Below are 23,450 nucleotides of genomic sequence, written 5' to 3' on the forward strand. Positions count from 1 at the left end.
TCAAAGGATCCATTATGTTTCAGGTAGTTTGTATTTTCTCCACAGTCAGTTATTTAGCTGTATCAGCTATAGGACTGTGGCAGTCATGAAATTTAGTCAGCTGGTTGTCATGCAGTTCTCATGGTAATGGCCTGTTAATTAGAAAACACGTTTAGCGTCTCCATGAAAACAACCTGCTACAAGACGCTGATGCAAGCCTTTGGGACATCTACGTTTAAAAATAACAAATCCATTTAATATACCACATCACAATACATTTTCTTTAGACCTGTCTAAAATGTATGTATTTCAGAAGGACAGAATGAGTTGGCCTACTGGGTTATTTGGCTATGTGATGTAGGCTAGTTGATTTAGCAAACAGGATATGCTAAAGTTCCATGCCATTATTTTATTGTAAGAATATAATTGAACTTATCTGAATAAAATAAAAGGATATTTTTCCCATTCCAGAGCGAGTGTACATATGAAGTGGCAATGTTGAGTGTGAAAATGATTATTTGAAACAGGTCCTACACACTAGATTGAGTTGTGAATGATACAAAACTTAAATGTCTTAGAAATATAATAATTCTCTATTACTGAGCTATTCAAAATCAAATACTAATTTACTATAATTGTAGGCTAACTAAGCCTCCCTGCACAGTCAATGAACCAACATCACTTAGGCCTACATGCTCTCTCCCAGACTCATGGATAGAACGTTTGGAGCGTAGCATAAGGTAACCAGTCCATCCAGTATGCATCATAATACAGTCCACACTCAAAGATGATTACTAGAATTTGTTTAATTTGAGTATAGGTTAGACAAAGTATGTACCAAAGACACCTTAAATTTGTTTTTTCAGTCACGTGTACTGGGAGGTAGGCTATTACTTGTATAATGGCATCTGTGTTGGTAGAATTCCCCATCACTGAGAATGAGGGGGTCATCATTCTGTAGATGTGTGGAAATTATCCAACCATTATGTAGAATATAATAAACTAAATGTCTCAATCTGACTCCAATATGTAAATACATGCAACAGGCCCTGTACATCTCTGGAGCAATCTAGTGAGCCTTACATCACATCTCAGTATGACTATAATGAGTATGTCTAACTTGCACCATTATGCAGTTATTAAGAGATACATATAGTGGCTATATTGAGTCATCATGCTGGATCTCAGTGCACGTCGCAAGTATATCACCTTCTCTCACTCTTCCACTACAACGGTCTTAAGTGAGTTGCGTACTAACAACGCATGTCCAGAGTGCATAAGAAGAGATTAAGGGTATCTTCACATATAGTCCTCTTTAAATGGGGCAGCAGGTAGCCTAGTGGTTAGAGCATTGGGCCAGTAACCAAAAAGTTGCTAGATCAAAACCCGAGCTGAAAAGGTAAAAATATGTCATTATGCACCTCAACAAAGGGCAATTAGCCCACTGTTCCTGGTAGGCCGTCATTGTTAAGAATTTGTTAAATAAAGGTTAAAAAATGAACCGAACTCAGGGGTAAAAAGAAAAGCTAAAGAACTCTGTTCTTTTCATATTCACACTCCCCTTGACTTTAAACTCTTACCAGGTCACTTCATCTATTTTGTGCTCTGAGTCCTCTTTGCATTCATATTGCTATGTTAAGGGACCAACATCTTTTTCCAACATTCACTCAATGCACTCTGGGTTTTTACTAAGTGCAGGACAAGTCATTCCACCAGAACATGTTATTGGACAGCTACAGTATACCCCTTCCTGTGTTTACAAATATTGCTCCATATCGCAAATCAACTACTCAGCAAAAAAAAAGAAACATCCTCTCACTGTCAACTGCGTTTATTTTCAGCAAACTTAACGTGTAAATATTTGTATGAACATAAGAAGATTCAACAACTGAGACAAACTGAACAAGTCCCACAGATGTGACAAACAGAAATGGAATAATGTGTCCCTGAACAAAGGGGGGGTGGGGTCAAAAGTAACAGTCAGTATATGATGTGGCCACCAGCTGCATTAAGTACTGCAGTGCATCTCCTCATGGACTGCACCAGATTTGCCCGTTCTTGCTGTGAGATGTTACCCCACCAAGGCACCTGCAAGTTCCCTCACCCTCCGATCCAACAGGTCCCAGACGTGCTCAATGGGATTGAGATCCAGGTTCTTCGCTGGCCATGGCTGAACACTGACATTCCTGTCTTGCAGAAAATCACGGACAAAACGAGCAGTATGGCTGCTGACATTGTCATGCTGGAGGGTCATGTCAGGATGAGCCTGCAGGAAGGATACCACATGAGGAGGATGTCTTCCCTGTAACGCACAGCGTTGAGATTACCTGCAATGACAAGCTCAGTCCGATGATGCTGTGACACACCGCCCCCCAGACGATGATGGACACTCCACCTCCAAATCGATCCCGCTCCAGAGTACAGGCCTCGGTGTAACGCTCATTCCTTCGATGATAAACGCGAATCCGACCATCACCCCTGGTGAGACAAAACCGCGACTCGTCAGTGAAGAGCACTTTTTGCCAGTCCTGTCTGGTCCAGCGACAGTGGGTGTGTGCACATAGGCGGTGTTGTTGCCGGTGATGTCTGGTGAGGACCTGCCTTACAACAGGCCTACAAGCCCTCAGTCCAGCCTCTCTCAGACTATTGCGGACAGTCTGAGCACTGATGGAGGGATTGTGCATTCCTGGTGTAACTCGGGCAGTTGTTGTTGCCATCCTGTACCTGTCCCGCAGGTGTGATGTTCGGATGTACTGATCCTGTGCAGGTGTTGTTACACATTGCAATTTATTGCCCTGGCCACATCTGCAGTCCTCATGCCTCCTTGCAGCATGCCTAAGGCACGTTCACGCAGATGAGCAGGGACCCTGGGCATTTTTCTTTTGGTGTTTTTCAGAGTCAGTAGAAAGGCCTCTTTAGTGTCCTAAGTTTTCATAACTGTGACCTCAATTGCCTACCGTCTGTAATCTGTCAGTGTCTTAATGACCGTTCCACAGGTGCATGTTCATTAATTGTTTATGGTTCATTGAACAAGCATGGGAAACAGTGTATAAACTTGGATTTTTACGAATTATCTTTGAAAGACAGGGTCCTGAAAAAGGGACATTTCTTTTTTTGCTGAGTGTACATTATACTTAAAAAAAAAAACTTCAACCAGTAAAACGGCTCTTTGGCAAGCTTTTGCTACAGCCTATATCAATGAGCTTTAGCATTCTAGCTAACAACCGCTGCATCCAAAATAGTTATTTTGCAAAGATCATAACCAAATATAACCTTATCGACTGTTCAAGCAAGAATTTAAAAGAATCATTGGAAGCGTATAAGAACCACAAAAAGTGACTTTGTTTAGAAGTAATAAATCAAGGCTATGTTGAATGGGTGCAGATGGCGATGGCTTTCTTACTGCCGCCAAGAGTCGCGCGCATCTGTGCGTGATGGCAGTGTTGTTACCTTGAAAAACAACATTTTGGAAGCTAATAGATTACAATTGTCTCATCTTTTAACTAAATGCCATCAGAAGATAACAATAATATTTACATGTTAATAGTAACAGAATACATAGCAAAAGAATAACTGCAGATTAAATTGAAAGTTGTACACCCATGGGCTACTGTCCCTTTAAGAGCTAGAATTGATTTTGTACCTGATGTTGTGATTCTCATCAAATATGTTGTTGTCTTCTCACACTTTTCAAACCCCACAAGTGAATAAAACAGCTTATGTAGCTCTCTTTATAGATCACATATTGCAAATAAATAATCTGAACTAAAATCTCCACACATATTTTGGAATTTCTGTGCTTCCTTGACAATCGCTAATCAATATCCCAAAACAGCAAGATTTTTTCTGAGAGCCTGCACATCATCATCTTCCCTCGTGTGGTTCCAATGTGAGGGGTTATTTGTATTTATTATGGATCCCAATTACTCTTCCTGGGGTCCAGCTAAATTAAGGCAGTTTATACAATTTTAAAAACATTACAATACATTCACAGATTTCACAACACACTGTGTGCCCTCAGGCCCCTAATACACCACGTCCACATATCTACAGTACTAAATCCATGTGTACGTACAGTGCGTGTGTTATTGTGTATGTGTCTATGTTTGTGTTGCTTCACAGTCCCTGCTGTTCCATAAGGTGTATTTTTATCTGCTTTTTTAAAATCAAATTTTAGTGCTTGCGTCAGTTACTTGATGTGGAATAGAGTTCCATGTAGTCATGGCTCTATGTAGTACCATGTGCCTCCCATAGTCTGTTCTGGACTTGGGGACTGTGAAGAGACCTCTGGTGGCATGTCTTGTGGGGTATGCATGGGTGTCCGAGCTGTGTGCCAGTAGTTTAGACAGACAGCTCGGTGCATTCAACATGTCAATACCTCTCAATAAAAAGAAAAGTAGTGATGAAGTCAATCTCTCCTCCACTTTCAGCCAGGAGAGATTTACATGCATATTATTAATATTAGCTCTCTGTGTACATCCAAGGGCCAGCCGTGCTGCCTGGTTAAGTGAGTGTTTTGTTCCAAATACAATGCTTTTAGTTTTAGAAATATTTAGGGCTAACTTATTCCTTGCCACCCACTCTGAAAGTGCTGTGCATGTTGAGTGTCCTTCCCTATAAGCATGCTGAAATTCTGTTGTCAATTTGTTTACTGTGAAATAGCATTGTATCTGGTCAAACACAATTTTTTCCAGAAGCTTACTAAGGGTTGGTAACAGGCTGATTGGTCGGCTATTTGAGCCAGTAAAGGGGGCTTTCGTGAAGAGGGCACGACAAAGCCTATTCCCCCTCAGGAAACTAAAATATTTGGCATGGGTTCTCAGATCTTCAAAAGGTTCTACAGCTGCAACATCGAGAGCATCCTGACTGGTTGCATCACTGCCTGCTACAGCAACTGCTCGGCCTCCAACCACAAGGCACTACAGAGGGTACTCTATACGGCCCAGTACATCACTGGGGCTAAGCTGTCTGCCACCTAGGACCTCTACACCAGGCGGTGTCAGAGGAAGGCCCTAAAAATTGTGAAAGACCCCAGCCACCCCAGTCATAGACTGTTCTCTCTACTACCGCATGACAAGCGGTACCGGAGCGCCAAGTCTAGGTCCAATAGGCTTCTCAACAGTTTTTACCCCTAAGCCATAAGACTCCTGAACGGGTAATCAAATGGTTACCCGGACTATTTGCATTGTGTCCTCCCCACCACCCCCCCTTTTACGCAACTGCTACTCTCCGTTTATCATATATGCATAGCCACTTTAACCATACCTACATGTACATACTACCTCAATTAGCCCAACTAACCGGTGCCTGTATATAGCCTCACTACTGTATATAGCCTCACCGCTGTTATTTTTCAGTCTTTTTACTGTTGTTTTTTTATTTCTATTGTTCACCTAATACCTATGTTTTACTCACAAATTGCACTGTTGGTTAGGACCTGTAAGTAAGCATTTCACTGTAAGGTCTACACATGTTGTATTCGGCGCACGTGACAAATAAACTTCGATTGGATTTACTATTCTTGGGTAGCGGAATGACTTTGGTTTCCCAACCAGGCCTGAGGGCACACGCTCGGTAGTAGGCTTAAATGGAAAATGTGGCAAATAGGAGTGGCAATATTGTCCACTAATACCCTCAGTAATGTTCCATCCAGGTTGTCAGACCCCGGTGGCTTGTCATTGTTGATAGACAACCATTTTTTCACCTCTTCCACACTGACTTTACAGAATTCAGAAGTACAATTATTTTCTTTCATAATTTGGTCCGATAGACTTGGATGTGTAGTGTCAGCGTTTGTTGTTGGCATGTCTTCCCTAAGTTTGCTTATCTTGCCAATGAAAAAGTCATTAAAGTAGTTTGCAATATCAGTGGGCTTTGTGATGAATGAGCCATCTAATTCAATGAATGAAGGAGCTAAGATGGCTTTTCTACCCAAAATCTAATTTAAGGTGCCCCAATACTTTTTACTATCTTGCTTTATATAATTTATTTGTTTCATAGTGTAGTTTCTTTTTATTTAGTTTAGTCACATGATTTCTTAAATTTGCAGTATGTTTGCCAATCAGTTGGGCTGCCATACTTATTTGCCATACCTTTTGCCTCGTCCCTCTCAACCATACAATTTTTCAATTCCTCATCAATCCAAGGCAATTTAACAGTTTTTACAGTCATTTTCTGAATGGGTGCTTATTAGTAACTGGAATAAGTATTTTCAGAAATGCGTCAAGTACAGCGTCTGGTTGTTCCTCATTACACACCACAGACCAGCAAATATTATTTACATCATCAACATATGAATCATTACAAAATGTCTTGTTAGGCCCAGCCTTTGGAGCTTTGGTTTTCCTAAATATGGCTATTAATATTGTGATCACTACATCCGATGGATTTGGATACTGCTTTAAAGCAAATATCTGCAGCATTAGTAAAGATGTGATCAATACATTTTGATGATTTAATTCCTTGGGTTATGGCAGAGGAAACGGTGTTGCAGTATTCTAGTGTCTGGTGCGGGAATAATGACAAGCGAACCGGAGTGGCTTTGTGTTCACATTGCCCTAAAAAAGGGAACCGGACCGAGGAATTCAAGTGCACCGAACTCAGACCACATCTTGAGATGGTCCCAGTTTGGTTCGCTTCTGGGGCTCTTTAGAGGGGAATGCGTTCCTTTGGAGTGTGCACACTGAAAAAAAAAATTGGCAAACTGCACTTAGTTCACAAAAATTGTCTGAAAGGGACCAAGTGTGAAAACACTGAGGTGATTCAATGGTCAAGTGGGATTTTACTGCTGGTGTAGCAGTAATAAGGTCACTGCAACAGCCCTAATCAGGTACAACAGTACTATGTCATACATTGTTTTGGAACATAATTCTCACACACACGCACGCACACACATGCACATTAAAAAAAATCTTAGTCTGTCAATTTAATGGATGTGATAATTAAAGATTCATACTAGATCTACATGAACACATGCAGAAACGTAATCATAAAAGCTTAACCATAAATGCTTCAGTAAATCACACATAGATAATGAATGACCCAGAATAATGTGAAGGCGATCTACTTGTAGCATTTGTTAATGTTAGATCTATATTGTCTTTCTTCACTTTACACAAGAAAGAGAGCCCGTCACAAGTAAATAACATTCAGAAACACTCCATTGTTATATTCAATACAATTGCTTATATCAGGGATTGGCAACTTGGATGAGGCCAACACAAAAACAGAACTAATGAGGGTCCACAGTTTCCTTGTGACTCTGCGTACCCACATTCATACACCCCCCCCTACCCAAACCTATTTTTTTCTTTATTGATCCACAGGCCTACAAAAGGGGACCGTGGGCCACCAGTTGCCCATCCCTGGCGTATATAATAGCTTGCTAAAGGGTATTTATGAGTGAGCTCACCATCTAGAAATAAGCTTGTTATTTGAAAGTAAAGATGCATTTAGTATTTGAAAAGAGAAGGAGCTTCCTCAGCTTATCACTTTATAACAGTTATCTTATATAATTCATTTATAATATGATAATGTATTGAATCATATCTTTACTTTATATGTCTATGCTGTGGTGTACTTATGCACACCATACAGTAGTGTATATACAGTGGATTCGGAAGGTATTCAGACCCCTTCCCTTTTTCCACATTTTGTTACGTTACAGCCTTGTTCTAAAATTGATTAAATTGTTTTTTTCTTCATCAATCTACACACAATACCTGAATAATGACAAAGGAAAAACTGGTTTTTAGAAATTGTAATCGCTGCAAAAAGGTGCTTCAACTAAGTAAAGGGTCTGAATACTAATGTAAATGTAATATTTAAGTTATTTTTAATACATTTGCAAAAATTTCTAAAAACCAGTTTTTCCTTTGTCATTATTCAGATATTGTGTGTAGATTGATGAAGAAAAAAAACTATTGAATCAGTTTTAGAATAAGGTTGTAACGTAACAAAATGTGGAAAAAGTAAAGTGGTCTGAATACTTTACGAATGCACTGTGTGTGAGATTTATATATTATTTAGAGGCAGTGGTTATCTAGCCGGCTAACAGCATTAGATGTTAAAAGTATATTTTGCCGGTAAGGTTACTCATTTTCTAGTGAAAAATACTTTAGCAAACATTTTTATAAAACATTAGCAAATAACACTACGGATCTTTTACAATCAGTGAGAAATAGGCTGATCAAGAGGGCCAAAAGAACCCCACAGCGAAGGTGTCATAATACCCATAAAACATAGCGGTCAAACAGGGAAATGGTTCCAATCATTTTCACACTATTCTTTTTTCCCCATAGGGGATTTTAGACACCCTTAAACTCAGGGATGATCCGTGGAGGCACACCCTGTCGGGACATCTTGACAACCACATTAATCTCTTTTGGACAAGGTGACTTATCAATATATTCTGCTCTATTTACTTGCAGAAAATAAATTACTAATTGGCATCAACGTAGACATAATGCAAACCAACAAATCCCTACAAGCTCCTGCACGTCATCTCTAGCCGACACCTTTGCTAACAGGTATTGTGTCAATTTAAAACTTGCACAAGACAGTTCACAGAATTGTCAATTTATAAAGAAATGTAGCCAATTTATTCATTATTACATTCCGCTAACATTAGTTAATCCAGACATTATTACCTTTGCCTCGATTCGGCAGTCTCGCCCAGATCATCATGGCATTTGTAGTCCTTTATGATAGCCACATTAGCAGCTAATTAGCATTGAATTTGGGGGTAAATACAGGTGAGTATATTTATAAAAGTCACCTTGTCCTAGAGAGATTTACACAGTTATCAAATGTCATGCCAGGGTAAGCCTACATGAAACAAACCCCTTATTTTAAGTGTTTCTAAAATCCCCTATGGGAAAAATTAATGGTGAAAAAATGATTGGAACCATTTCCCTGTTTGACTGCTAGGTTTTATGGGTATTATGAGTCATACTGTGGTCCTCTGAACCAATTCTTGAATAGTCCACCACAATTTGCATGTTTATGTAAAGGATGTTGAGACTTATTAATTCAAGGCAATGGTGTCCAATCTACTGATCTCTCTTTTCGTTACCAGTGAAGGGCGCTCCATTGTACCATATGCGAGATCTATTTCTGACATCCACTATAAGACTCTGTAACTATTACTTTAAATATTACAGTGTGAACTATGGTGAACAATACGTCACTCGTAGATGGCCCATATGGGGTGGGCTAGACCCTCCATTGCAATCTGATTAACAATACATTGGAAATCCCATGTAAATGCCTTATCATGCTGGTGCATCCTGCACACTTGATGGTTCCACAAATGTGACTCCCAGTGCCTTCAATGAATACAATTCACAATATCTATATAATCCTGCAGATCTGACGAATGGACTGAACGTTTGAGATATAGAGCTCTCCCTGAGAGAATTTCTGACCCACCTGAGTTTTCATTCAAATGCTGTTAGCTGGCTAAATAGACACTGCCTAGATTATGCTTATAATTATATTATATTATTTAATATATTTATAATTTAATGTATTTTATGGTCATAAGTCATCATTGTGTGTGTTCTTCTGCTGTGCATTTTTGGGCCTTTAACTACCCCTTCCTGTTTCTACAGACCTTTGACCACCACTTCTACAAGCCTTTGACTTCCACAGTCACTACAGGCCTGTGAGGTCTACAATGGCCTTGATGAAAATGGTGTCATCCCTAAGGTAAGAGCTCTTGCCTGCCAGTTTAGCCAATGGGCAGAAGAGTGGGCAGCCACTGGCTATGTTCATCTCACTGATTGGCCGCTGGAAAGAGGTGGAGCTTACATCAGGTCGGAAGGCATCAATGATATGCTCCCTGTTATTCTGATCCAGCAGCATCAGTGTCACCTGCAGGGAAGAGAACGAGGAAAGAGGACGGAGATTTAATATTTAGTTTTTACTATAATGCATTTTGTTGTAGTTACTAATGTTAGACACAGGTAACAGACAAAATAAAGGAAACAAAAACAAAGTGTCTTAATAGGGTGTTGGGCCACTACGAGCCAGAACAGCTTCAATGTACCTTGGCATAGATTCCAGTGCCTGGAATTTTATTGGAAAGCTCATGCTTTCAATATACTTTGTATCCCTTATTTACTCAAGTCTTACCTTCTGACTGAAGGGCCATTTGAGCAGAGCGTCACACTTGCCCCTCATCACCACGAAGAAAAGAGAAAGGTGAGTCCCTCGACCCGTTCCGTCCCCATTCAGATACAGTCTCAGACACATCTTATAGCCATATTTACTTGAGTAGAATGCTACGGGATAAGAGGAACTATATTAGAATCACAGTATGTGCATCTGTGACTTATTGAGTCACTTGTGGTAAAAATGAGTGCATGCTTGTGGAATAACATTGCCATAAATGTGCATAGAGTATGGTATACTAAAGAGCAAGGAGATAAAAAAATATATATCCAATCAGATTTTCCTAAATGAAAATAGAAGGATTTTCAAGTTAAAGCCAGTCAACTTGTAACTGCAGGCCTTAAGGACCGGTGAATAACATAAGAATAAAATAATCCGGGCAGATCTAACCTGGTGAGAACATAGCGGGTGTTCGCCCGGCCACAGCGTCCTGGCGGCGCCGTGAGAAGTCGGCGATCTTCCAGACAAAGACACCATCAAAGGTGCAAAACTGGAGTTCTCTCAGAGTCTGGTCTGTCTCAGCCAGTTGTAGGTCCCGCATGGTGAGAGTACGCTCTAGTTGACGTACCTTGTTGCCGAGGTTCTCAATCTTGTCTTGGTCTAGACGATGTTGCCGTGAGAAGGCCTCTAAAGTGAGAGAACTCCTCTCCACTTCCCTGTTCAATACACACACTATATTCTCCAGTGCTCTCACCTGCAGGACCACAACACAGAGAATACAATGAAGACAAGTCCTTCATTATGTGTTACTGCAACATCTCTGTATGGATTAGTATTCAGGCCATCTGTAAGAGTTCAATAACAAGTAGGATGCCAATTCAATTGATCATTTAACAGCTTGGTTGACATTGTCCTGTTAAACAAGGGAAGCTTTAAAACAATATATAAGACAACAATAGCTTCCGTAATATTTCCTATTCCTCAAATGCATCAGACCAAATTAAGCCAACCTTGTGGTCAAGACCAAAGGTCTGTCCAGAGGCAGCAGCTCCTCCCCCATCTGTGGCTGCAGTAGCTGTGGCTCCATCCTCGGGAGCGCGGTACAGGCCCAGCCCAGAGTCCTCCTGCCACTCCCCCAGCCCTGGGGCCTCTGGACGCTGAAGCCGCACCAGAGACATCATCGCCAGGATCAGACGCATGTGCTCCATGACACTAGTCTGCTCGTGGTCACTGTGCTTCCCATTATCAATCTGTGTTGACACAACACAAGGCGTTAAGCACATTGAGTTAACTAGTCTGTATCATACTGTTCAGTGTCAATTTTAGATGCCCTTCAATATTGAGATTCACGCTGGAGTTCAATTGTAGGGGACTGCACATAAAGCTCAGAACATTTACTCTCAAACACTAGATGTCTCTTTTGAGACGTCTCTCTGTTGAGGGTGTGTCTAATACCCAAGAAAATATGTGGACACCTGCTCGTCAAACATCTCATTCCAGAATCATGGGCATCAATATGGAGTTGGTCCCCCCTTTGCTGCTATAACAAACTCCACTCTTCTGGGAAGGCTTTCCAATAGATGTTGGAACATTGCTGCGGGGATTTGCTTCCAATTCAGCCACAAGAACATTAATGAGGTGTTAGAAGATTAGGACTGGCTTCGCAGTCGGCGATCCAATTCATCCCAAAAGTGTTCGATGGGATTGATGTCAGGGCTCTGTGCAGGCCAGTCAATTTCTTCCACACCGATCTCGACAAACCATTTCTGTATGGACTTCGCTTTGTGAACGCTGGCATTGTCATGCTGAAACAGGAAAGGGCCTTCCCCAAACTGTTGTTGCCACAAAGTTGGAAGCACAGAATCATCTAGAATGTCATTGTATGATGTAGCATTAAGATTTGCCTTCACTGGAACTAAGGGGCCTAGCCCGAACCATGAAAAACATCCCCAGACCATTATTCCTCCTCCACCTATATTTACAGTTGCAATCGGGCAGGTAGCATTCTCTTGGCATCCGCCAAACGCAAATCCGTCCGTTGGACTGCCACAACGGTGAAGCGTGAATCAACACTCCAGAGAACGCGTTTCCACTGCTACAGAGTCCAATGGGGACAAGTTTTACACCAACAAACAATTATTGTGCTGATGTTGCTTCCAGAGGCAGTTTGGAACGCAGTAGGGTTAGGGTTAGGGTGAGTGTTACAACTGAGGACAGACAATTTTTACACCACAACAATGGCCAGGTAGATGTCAGATCATGCTGTACGTACTACTAGGTTGGATACTACTTGTGCTTCAACCAAGAAGTTGCCACAAGTGTCTAATTATAAAGGTCTAACTATAAACCAAACAATCAACAGAACATTGTTCACTGTCTGCATGCCATGGAGTAGACAAGGTGACTCAGAAGGAAAGAGGGGATTTTTCTTGATCCAAACGACTACAAATTTAGCCAGATGTATTTGACTGTCAGATGAAGGCAAGTCATAGGAGAAAAATGAGAAAAACAAACCAGTTTCCTCTGACAAACAGGAAACCGTATTCAAGAGCTGTCTGGGACATTACAATCAAAGATATGCATTTTTCAAATATCTAAGAAGGCCATCATCATATACTGTAGACAAAACCTTATCAGAATAGATATAATTTATCTTCTATACACACCACAACCTTGCAGCCGATCTCACTGAACGGACATGCAGTCTTAGACTTGGCACAGGATCTGCTGTGATCTAGAAACTGCAGGGAGAGAACAGAAAGAGAAAGATCAGGGGGTTATGGAGATTAAATTGGGGCTTAACCCTGAAAATAACCGGCATTATTGTCACGACTTCCGCCGAAGTCGGTCCCTCTCCTTCTTTGGGTGGTGTTCGGCGGTCGACGTCACCGACCTTCTAGCCATCCTTGATCCATTATCCATTGGTTTTGTCTAGTCTTCCTTCACACCTGGTTCCAATCCCATTCATTACACGTTGTGTATTTAACCCTCTGTTTCCCCTCATGTCCTTGTCAGAGATTGTTTGTTGTATGTAGGTGTGTTATTTGTTCTGGTGTGCGACGGGTTTTGCACCCTATTATGTTATTTTTGTATACTTTGGTTTTCAGAGATTTTTGAATGTTTATTAAACAGCTCCATTTTTACCAAGTTCATTCTCCTGCGCCTGACTTCCCTGTCACCAGCACGCACCGCATTACAATTATTTCAAATGTGAAAGTAGATGACTGTTGAGGTTATTTTATTCTAAGTTCAAAGGGCTAACTCAAACAAAGTGCAACTACCTTCTTAGTTCTGTTATGAGAAGACTTCATAGTGAGACCTACTTCTATTAAAGAGTGGTAAATGAGTCTGTTCATGCTCTGGCCTACTCCACTTGACTAGGCAACAATGTATATTTATTGAAAGCAGAAACTGTATAGGACCACGGCTGATAAGATACGATTAATTGACCTAGAAAGCAAGCCAAATGAAGACTTTTAAAAGACACAGACCTTTTCCCGTGGGATCTTTTTCTTTCCACAGTCCTTGCACTGCATGGGAAACTTCTGGCAGATTTCATCATGAGCCTGTAATAGATAAGGAGTGGGAGTTGGTATGAGAATATCAGTTCATCTCAGAATCCACACATTCCATAACCTTCTCATCAGAATCTGAATGTCTGGAGTACTGTGTCCACTTGTACATTTGTTGGCCATTGGTGTTTTCCAGATATGCGTCTCACCTTGATTTCCTTGAAGTTGAAGGAGACTTTGCAGTACTTGCAGTTCAATGTCCTTGCTTCACATTCTCTCTCATTATGCCTCTCTTTTTCACTGCGCAGGATAAGGACCTGGCAGGTTTCACATGGTACTCGCTCATACTCACACTTGCCCTCGTGTTGTGCCTGGGAAACAAAAACAAAGAGTTTTACCACTGATCATTTGCAGAAACGTGTAGCAGTATTAACCAAATGAGTCCCACCGAGTTTTTGACTTTAACCCCTTTTAAACACAATGTGTTTGAGCTACATACGTTTGGGTTGTACCATTGGATTTATTCTGCATCCATAGATACCAACCATTAATCTGTGGGATTAACAGGGGCTAAACGAGACCAGTGTTTTTGAGACAATGACGGATCCGGAAGGGGCCCGGGCCAGGTCTTTTCCCCACAAAAAACGTCTGTAGAGTCCTAATGGTTTGAGCTACAAACTACTAAAAGCTATCTATGAAAAGCTGAGACTCTCACCGACATGCAACATGTTCTGCTCTATGATGCGCACAAGCTACACCAGAGTGGTGTTGGATTCGGGGTAAACTTTGAACATTGAGATATTAAAGACATGATAAATCAGACACATAGTGTATAAGGAGTGAAAGATAAAAGGTCTCTGTAGAAAGACAGATGGCTTTGGAATGTGTTGGGTGGAAATGCAAATTAATTACTTAAAAATCATACAATGTGATTTTCTGGATTTTTGTTTTAGATTCCGTCTCTCACAGTTGAAGTGTACCTATGATAAAAAATTACAGACCTCTACATGCTTTGTAAGTAGGAAAACCTGCAAAATCGGCAGTGTATCAAATATTTGACTTCCGGCGCCGACAGAGATGGCCGCCTCGCTTCGCGTTCCTAGGAAACTATGCCGTTTTTTGTTTTTTTACGTGTTATTTCTTACAGTAGTACCCCAGGTCATCTTAGGTTTCATTACATACAGTCGAGAAGAACTACTGAATATAAGATCAGCGTCAACTCACCATCAGTACGACCAAGAATATGTTTTTCGCGACGCGGATCCTGTGTTCTGCCTTACAAACAGGACAACGGAATGGATCCCTTGCAGCGACCCAAAAAAACGACTTCGAAAAAGAGGGAAACGAGGCGGTCTTCTGGTCAGACTCCGGAGACGGGCACACCATGCACCACTCCCTAGCATTCTTCTTGCGAATGTCCAGTCTCTTGACAACAAGGTTGATGAAATCCGAGCAAGGGTAGCATTCCAGAGGGACATCAGAGACTGTAACGTTCTTTGCTTCACGGAAACATGGCTCACTGGAGAGACGCTATCCGAAGCGGTGCAGCCAACGGGTTTCTCCACGCTTCGCGCCGACAGGAACAAACATCTTTCTGGTAAGAAGAGGGGAGGGGGCGTATGCCTTATGGTTAACGAGACATGGTGTGATGAAAGAAACATACAGGAACTCAAATCATTCTGTTCACCTGATTTAGAATTCCTCGCAATCAAATGTAGACCGCATTATCTACCAAGAGAATTCTCTTCGATTATAATCACAGCCGTATATATCCCCCCCCCAAGCAGACACATCGATGGCTCTGAACGAGCTTTATTTAACTCTTTGCAAACTGGAAACTACTATCCGGAGGCTGCATTCATTGTAGCTGGGGATTTTAACAAGGCTAATCTGAAAACAAGACTCCCTAAATTTTATCAGCATATCGATTGCGCAACCAGGGGTGGAAAAACCTTGGATCATTGTTACTCTAACTTCCGCGACGCATATAAGGCCCAGCCCCGCCCTCCTTTCGGAAAAGCTGACCACGACTCCATTTTGTTGATCCCTGCCTACAGACAGAAACTAAAACAACAGGCTCCCACGCTGGTCCGACCAAGCTGACTCCACACTCCAAGACTGCTTCCATCACGTGGACTGGGATATGTTTCGTATTGCGTCAGATAACAATATTGACGAATACGCTGATTCGGTGTGCGAGTTCATTAGAACGTGCGTTGAAGATGTCGTTCCCATAGCAACGATTAAAACATTCCCTAACCAGAAACCGTGGATTGATGGCAGCATTTGCGTGAAACTGATAGCGCGAACCACTGCTTTTAATCAGGGCAAGGTGTCTGGTAACATGACTGAATACAAACAGTGCAGCTACTCCCTCCGCAAGGCTATCAAACAAGCTAAGCGTCAGTACAGAGACAAAGTAGAATCTCAATTCAACGGCTCAGACACAAGAGGCATGTGGCAGGGTCTACAGTCAATCACGGACTACAGGAAGAAATCCAGCCCAGTCACAGACCAGGATGTCTTGCTCCCAGGCAGACTAAATAACTTTTTTGCCCGCTTTGAGGACAATACAGTGCCACTGACACGGCCTGCAACGGAAACATGCAGTCTCTCCTTCACTGCAGCCGAGGTGAGTAAGACATTTAAACGTGTTAACCCTCGCAAGGCTGCAGGCCCAGCCGCGCCCTCAGAGCATGCGCAGACCAGCTGGCCGGTGTGTTTACGGACATATTCAATCAATCCCTATACCAGTCTGCTGTTCCCACATGCTTCAAGAGGGCCACCATTGTTCCTGTTCCCAAGAAAGCTAAGGTAACTGAGCTAAACGACTACCGCCCCGTAGCACTCACTTCCGTCATCATGAAGTGCTTTGAGAGACTAGTCAAGGACCATATCACCTCCACCCTACCTGACACCCTAGACCCACTCCAATTTGCTTACCGCCCAAATAGGTCCACAGACGATGCAATCTCAACCACACTGCCCTAACCCATCTGGACAAGAGGAATACCTATGTGAGAATGCTGTTCATCGACTACAGCTCGGCATTCAACACCATAGTACCTTCCAAGCTCGTCATCAAGCTCGAGACCCTGGGTCTCGACCCCGCCCTGTGCAACTGGGTACTGGACTTCCTGACGGGCCGCCCCCAGGTGGTGAGGGTAGGCAACAACATCTCCTCCCCGCTGATCCTCAACACTGGGGCCCCACAAGGGTGCGTTCTGAGCCCTCTCCTGTACTCCCTGTTCACCCACGACTGCGTGGCCACGCACGCTCCAACTCAATCATCAAGTTTGCGGACGACACAACAGTGGTAGGCTTGATTACCAACAACGACGAGACGGCCTACAGGGAGGAGGTGAGGGCCCTCTGAGTGTGGTGTCAGGAAAATAACCTCACACTCAACATCAACAAAACTAAGGAGATGATTGTGGACTTCAGGAAACAGCAGAGGGAACACCCCCCTATCCACATCAATGGAACAGTAGTGGAGAGGGTAGCAAGTTTTAAGTTCCTCGGCATACACATCACAGACAAACTGAATTGGTCCACTCACACAGACGGCATCGTGAAGAAGGCGCAGCAGCGCCTCTTCAACCTCAGGAGGCTGAAGAAATTCGGCTTGTCACCAAAAGCACTCACAAACTTCTACAGATGCACAATCGAGAGCATCCTGGCGGGCTGTATCACCGCCTGGTACGGCAACTGCTCCGCCCTCAACCGTAAGGCTCTCCAGAGGGTAGTGAGGTCTGCACAACGCATCACCGGGGGCAAACTACCTGCCCTCCAGGACACCTATACCACCCGATGTTACAGGAAGGCCATAAAGATCATCAAGGACATCAACCACCCGAGCCACTGCCTGTTCACCCCGCTATCATCCAGAAGGCGAGGTCAGTACAGGTGCATCAAAGCTGGGATTGAGAGACTGAAAAACAGCTTCTATCTCAAGGCCATCAGACTGTTAAACAGCCACCACTAACATTGAGTGGCTGCTGCCAACACACTGACACTGACTCAACTCCAGCCACTTTAATAATGGGAATTGATGGGAAATGATGTAAATATATCACTAGCCACTTTAAACAATGCTACCTTATATAATGTTACTTACCCTACATTATTCATCTCATATGCATACGTATATACTGTACTCTATATCATCGACTGCATCCTTATGTAATACATATATCACTAGCCACTTTAACTATGCCACTTTGTTTACATACTCATCTCATATGTATATACTGTACTCGATACCATCTACTGTATCTTGCCTATGCTGCTCTGTACCATCACTCATTCATATATCCTTATGTACATATTCTTTATCCCCTTACATTGTGTATAAGACAGTAGTTTTGGAATGGTTAGTTAGATTACTTGTTGGTTATTACTGCATTGTCGGAACTAGAAGCACAAGCATTTCGCTACACTCGCATTAACATCTGCTAACCATGTGTATGTGACAAATCAAATTTGATGATTTGATTTTGTTCTCCCCACTGTAGATCATAGGAAATCCCAGGACATAGTGTCTATAGCACTGTGATTAGCTCACATAGTTGCTGTCAAACTCCAAACACTTGTCACTGACTAGTTGGACATTCATTTCCCAGTGATTTCTGTACTTACAGCATTCATATAAATTCATTTTTATCATGTTTTTGCTTTGACGGACCTTATTATTATATTGACATTTGTCTATAAAACTCATGAATGCAACTGTTTGTCAAATTGTTTTGTTTTCTACTTGTAGCCCTGGTTGTCCTGAAAATAAAATAGTAAAACACTTCATTGTGAAGCTAAATATAAGGGCTGGACATGCAGATAAATGAAAGTCAGATAAATGAAAAGCCTATTTTTGTTGGGATCTCGGGACTGAAGAGGTTAAGAAAGGACAACCAAAACCAGCCACTGTAGTCTGTGTTAATCTTTATCCTTGCATGCATTTGCATGTTTTAAGATTGAGCGTGCAATATATACATTTCCTTGTCAAACTTAATGTCAATGGAAATTCCTGACACAAAAAGAGTGGCTTTAAAGCAAATGCCATTTAGAAGTAATTAAGCTGAGCCAGTTCAGAAAGAAAACCAGAGTGCCCCGCCTCAGTTGACACATCAGCTGAGATGGTACCAATTAGAGGTGAGTATCAATCATGCCTATCCAGAGCTTTCCCAGATATCACGCGCCTTATCGGATCTTGAGGTTGGCTAAACAACCTATGCCCTCTATTCAGGATTGGCCAGCATCCTAGTGGTCCTATACGCTCAAGATACACAGTGCATTCAGAAAGTATATGCACAGCTATTTTCAGGTCTCTCCAGAGATGTTCGATCGGGTTCAAGTCCGGGCTCTGGCTGTGTCACTCAAGGACATTCAGAGACTTGTCTCGAAGCCACTCCAGCGTTGTCTTGGCTGTGTGCTTAGGGTCGTTGTCCTGTTGTAAGGCAAACATTCGCCCAAGTTTAAGGTCCTGAGCACTCTGGAGCAGGTTTTCATCACTGATCTCTCTGTAGTTTGCTCAGTTCATATTTTCCTCGATCCTGACTAGTCTCCCAATCCTTGCCGCTGAAAAACATCCCCACAGCATGATGCTGCCACCACCATGCTTCACTGTAGGTATGGTGCCAGCTTTCTTCCAGATGTGGCACTTGGCATTCAGGCCTAAGAGTTCAATCTTGGTTTCATCAGTGAGCCTTGTGGTTCCAAACTTCTTCCATTTAAGAATGATGGAGGCCACCGTGTTCTTGGGGACCTTCAATGCTTCAGAAATGTTTTGGTACCCTTCCCCAGATCTGTGTCTTGACACAACCCTGTCTCGGATCTCTATGGACAATTCCTTCGACCTCATGGCTTGGTTTTTGCTCTGACATGCACTGTCAATTGTGGGATCTTATATAGACAGGTGTGTGTCTTTCCAAATCCTCTCCAATCAATTGAATTTACCACAGGTGGACTCCAATCAAGTTGTAGAAACATCTCAAGGACGATCAATGGAAACATGATGCATCTGAGCAAAATTTTGAGTCTCATAGCAAAGGGTCTGAATACTTTATATAAATAAGGTATTTCTGTTTTTTTATTTGTAATAAATGTGCAACATTTAGCAGGGCAGGGGAAAAAGAGGGAGAAGCATCAGGGATAGTCGTATTAAAAGGGGTGGGAGATGAGGAAATGTTGAACGGGCAAGGAGGCATGGCTGAGTCAAATAGAAATCCTGACTTAATGAAGTGGGGATTAAAGAGCTCAGTCAGTAACAACCACATCGTCAACTTTAAGGGACATGGGCAGCTGTGGGGAGGAGGGTTTATTCTCCAGGTCTTTAACAGTTTTCCAGAACTTCTTGGGGTTAAACCCACAGAGAAAGAACTGCTCTTTAAAGTAACTAACTTCAGCCTTCCGGATAGCCTGAGTTTACTTATTTCTCATTTGCCTAAACGAGAGCCAGTCAGCCCGAGTATGCGTGTGCCGAGCCTTTCGCCAAATGCAAATCTTGAGGTGGAGTAACTATGTAAGATCACGGTCGAACCAGGGCCTGAATCTGTTTTAATTCTCATTTTCTTTATGGGGTCGTGTTTGTTAATAATACCACTGAAAATATAAAAAAAGAAGGTCCAAGTGTCTTCGACAGAGGGGATCAAGCTGATTATATACTATTTTACAGAGGCCAGGTCATGAAGGAAGGCTTGCTCATGAAAGTTTTTTAGCAAGCATCTATGACAAATCAGGAAAGGTTGTTTCACTGAGCAGCCATTACGAACACAGGCTGTAAAACAGTGATCACTAAGGTTTTAACAGAAAACACCAGACTGATACCAGGATTATTTGTGAGGATAACATCAAGAAGAGTATCCTTTTCTGGGTGTTGGAGTCATACCTAGTGGGATTGGTGATAATATGAGAAAGATTTAGGGAATCCCATTGCTTTAGGACTTGGTCAGGTGGTTTAAGTATGTCCCAGTTTAGGTCACCTAGCAGGACAAATTCAGACTTGGTGTAAGGGGCCAGGAGAGAGCTTAGGGCAGGTAGGGTACAGGCCGGTCTGATGGAGAACGATAGCACCCAGCAACAAAGCGCTATTTGAAAGTAGAATACTTCAAACCAGCAAATCTAATTGTTTGGGGACAGGCTTTGTGGAGACAACCGAGCACTGAAGGTGATCCTTGGTAAAGATTGCCACTCCCCCACCTTTGGAAGATCTGGCTTTCCGAAAAAGGTTATAACCAGAAAGTTTAACATCAGTATTCAAAACACTCTTCCTTAACCACGTCTCAGTGATCAACACATCTGGATTGGAGCTCTGAACCCGCATTTTCAATTGATCCATTTTTGGTAATAAGCTTCTAGTGTTAACGTGCAGAAATCCCAGGCTTTTACGGGAGCAGAAATTAGTGAAGCAGATAGAGTACAAGTCAGAATTGGGGCTAGCAACAGTAGATGGGCCAGGGTGTACATGCACATTTCCAGATATCATTAACAGTAATACAATCAAGGCACGGCATAGTACAGGGAGAGCTCTACAGTGCTGATTTATGACATCTGAATGTGCATCAGATGGCAACAAGGTCATATTGTACAGCAATTTCATCAGGTAACATGAATACAAAGTCGGCAATGGGTGTTTAGAATGGGATGGGAGGCCAAAAGTCTATGTAACCAATTATTAACTCATTCTAAAACTAATAGGAAGGGTAAAGGTACTCCAGTTGTCATTGCTCAAACTATGTTCCATGTTCCTCTTCCATGTTACGCTATCTGCAATGCCGACCACTCTCCACGCTGGTCGATCCATTGTTTATCACTGATGCAACAGATGTCCAGCAAAGACAAGAAGACTGGTCTCGGCCCCAGTGTAAAAGATTGTGTTCGTACTTCGTAACTCTTCCGTTGTGTTTTTAAAGAAAAAAAACTGTCCAGCCAGCGATCCCAGTTGATTGGTGTTTATTCTGACAATAGACACAAGGAAGCACATTAGATGTGCAGGACAATAGTATGTTGATGGCTATAGATTCGTGATTTGTCTGTCAGCATTGAAATAACTGAAATAGCAGGGGCTAATGCGACCATTATAGAGCATGCTAGCTAACTCACTCTTACAGCAATAACATACAAAAGCACATCCCAGGATGCCCCCAATATCTAACAGGTACCGTACACACACACACTGAACAAAAATATAAATGCAATATGTATAGCGTTGGTCCCATGGTCCATGAACTGAAATAAAAGAATCCCAGAAATGCTCCATACGTACGAAATGTTGTGCACAAATGTGTTTATATCCCTGTTAGTGAGCATTTCTCCTTTGCCAAGATAATCCAGCCACCTAACAGGTGGGGTATATCAAGAAGCTGATTAAACCGCATGATCATTATTGGGCTGGTGACAATAAAAGGCTACTAAAATGTGCAGTTTTGTCACAACACAATGCTTCTGTAACGGCCGTTGTTGGTGGAAGAAGGTGAGGACCAAGGTGCAGCGTGGTATGTGTCCATATTTATTAAAATGAACACGGAAATAACAAAAATACCAAAGAGAAACGACCGAAAACAGTTCTGGATGGTGCAGACACAACAGAAAACAGAAAATAATCACCCACGAAACACAATAGAAAACAGGCTCCCTAAATATGGTTCTCAATCAGGGACAACAATTGACAGCTGCCTCTGATTGAGAACCATACCAGGTCAAACACAGAAATAGCTAATCATAGAAAAACTAACATAGACAACCCACCCAACTCACGCCCTGACCATACCAAAACAAAACAACAGAACGTGACAGCTACAGATGTCTCAAGTTGAGGGAGCGTGCAACTGGCATGTTGACTGCAGGAATGTCTACCAGAGCTGTTACCAAATAATTTAATGTTAATTTCTCTACCATAAGCATCGTTTTAGAGAATTTGGCAGTATGTTCAACCAGCCTCACAACTGCAGACCACGTGTAACCACGCCAGCCCAGGACCTCCACATCCGGCTTCTTCACCTACGGGATCATCTAAGACCAGCTATCCAGACAGCTGATGAGACTGGGGAGTATTTCTATCTGTAATAAAGCCTTTTTGTGGGGGAAAACTAATTATGATAGTCTGGGCATGGCTTCCCAGTGGGTGGAAGCCAAGCCCACTCATGGCTGCGCCCCTGCCCAGTCATGTGAAATCCATAAAGGGCCATTAGAGACTAATTTATTTATTTCAATTGACTGATTTCCTTATCTGAACTGTAACTCAGTAAAATCGTTGCGTTTATATTTTTGTTCAGTGTGTGTTGGCAAGATAGGCAGATAGTTCACGTGCCAAGATGAAGATCATCATGCCTCAAGCGAGGGTACCCAGCGGTACGTCACCAGGGATAGAAGTCGCACATTGCTCAGTTTATGCCACGCGTGGTTAAGATTCTCACATAGAATTCATTGTTGTGATGGTAATATTACTTAACTGGTCTATTCGATAATATCTAAATGGCGCTTCTGCCGTAGCTACACAGTCGTCTGGTGTAAGGTTCTGCTGTTTTGGGGGATTGGTATAGCTTACTGCGCTCACTGCCCATAGGCTATATTATACTGTATATTGACGCTTTGCTTAGGCAGTGAGCTACCCTGAAGGAGCAGAGCCTAAATCGCCAAAACTTGCATTATTCATTGCTTAAAAGCGGCAATATGTAACTTTTTGGGCGACCCAACCAAATTCACATAGAAATGTTAGTTATAAATCTGTCATTCTCATTGAAAGCAAGTCTAAGAAGTGGTAAATATGTTCTGTTTCCCAGTCTTATTTTTAGTTTTTGCATCTTTTACTTTTCAGTTTTGTACACCAGATTCAAACAGCTGATAATACAA

General features: G+C 42.2%; 1 protein-coding gene across 4 annotated transcripts in view; it reads right to left on the reverse strand.

The window, feature by feature from the left end:
- Positions 1-767: 767 nt before the first annotated feature.
- LOC115101153 (TNF receptor-associated factor 2-like) overlaps positions 768-23,450 on the reverse strand; it is a 33,658-nt gene continuing 10,975 nt past the window's right edge. For 2 of the 4 annotated variants that reach the window (XM_029620408.2, XM_029620409.2), the window contains exons 5-11: positions 13,814-13,975; positions 13,584-13,658; positions 12,759-12,833; positions 11,103-11,342; positions 10,543-10,846; positions 10,114-10,262; positions 6,876-9,852 (exon numbers count right to left, since the gene is read on the reverse strand). In XM_029620408.2, the coding sequence (XP_029476268.1) occupies positions 9,634-9,852; positions 10,114-10,262; positions 10,543-10,846; positions 11,103-11,342; positions 12,759-12,833; positions 13,584-13,658; positions 13,814-13,975 (1,224 nt within the window). In that variant the 3' untranslated portion in view covers positions 6,876-9,633. Of the gene's footprint in view, positions 6,662-6,875; positions 9,853-10,113; positions 10,263-10,542; positions 10,847-11,102; positions 11,343-12,758; positions 12,834-13,583; positions 13,659-13,813; positions 13,976-23,450 lie in introns of those variants that run through there. The other 2 variants (XM_029620411.2, XM_029620410.2) reach the window with 2 other exon arrangements.

This window comes from Oncorhynchus nerka, linkage group LG19 (genome assembly GCF_034236695.1).
Source record: "Oncorhynchus nerka isolate Pitt River linkage group LG19, Oner_Uvic_2.0, whole genome shotgun sequence".
Classification (NCBI taxonomy): domain Eukaryota; kingdom Metazoa; phylum Chordata; class Actinopteri; order Salmoniformes; family Salmonidae; genus Oncorhynchus; species Oncorhynchus nerka.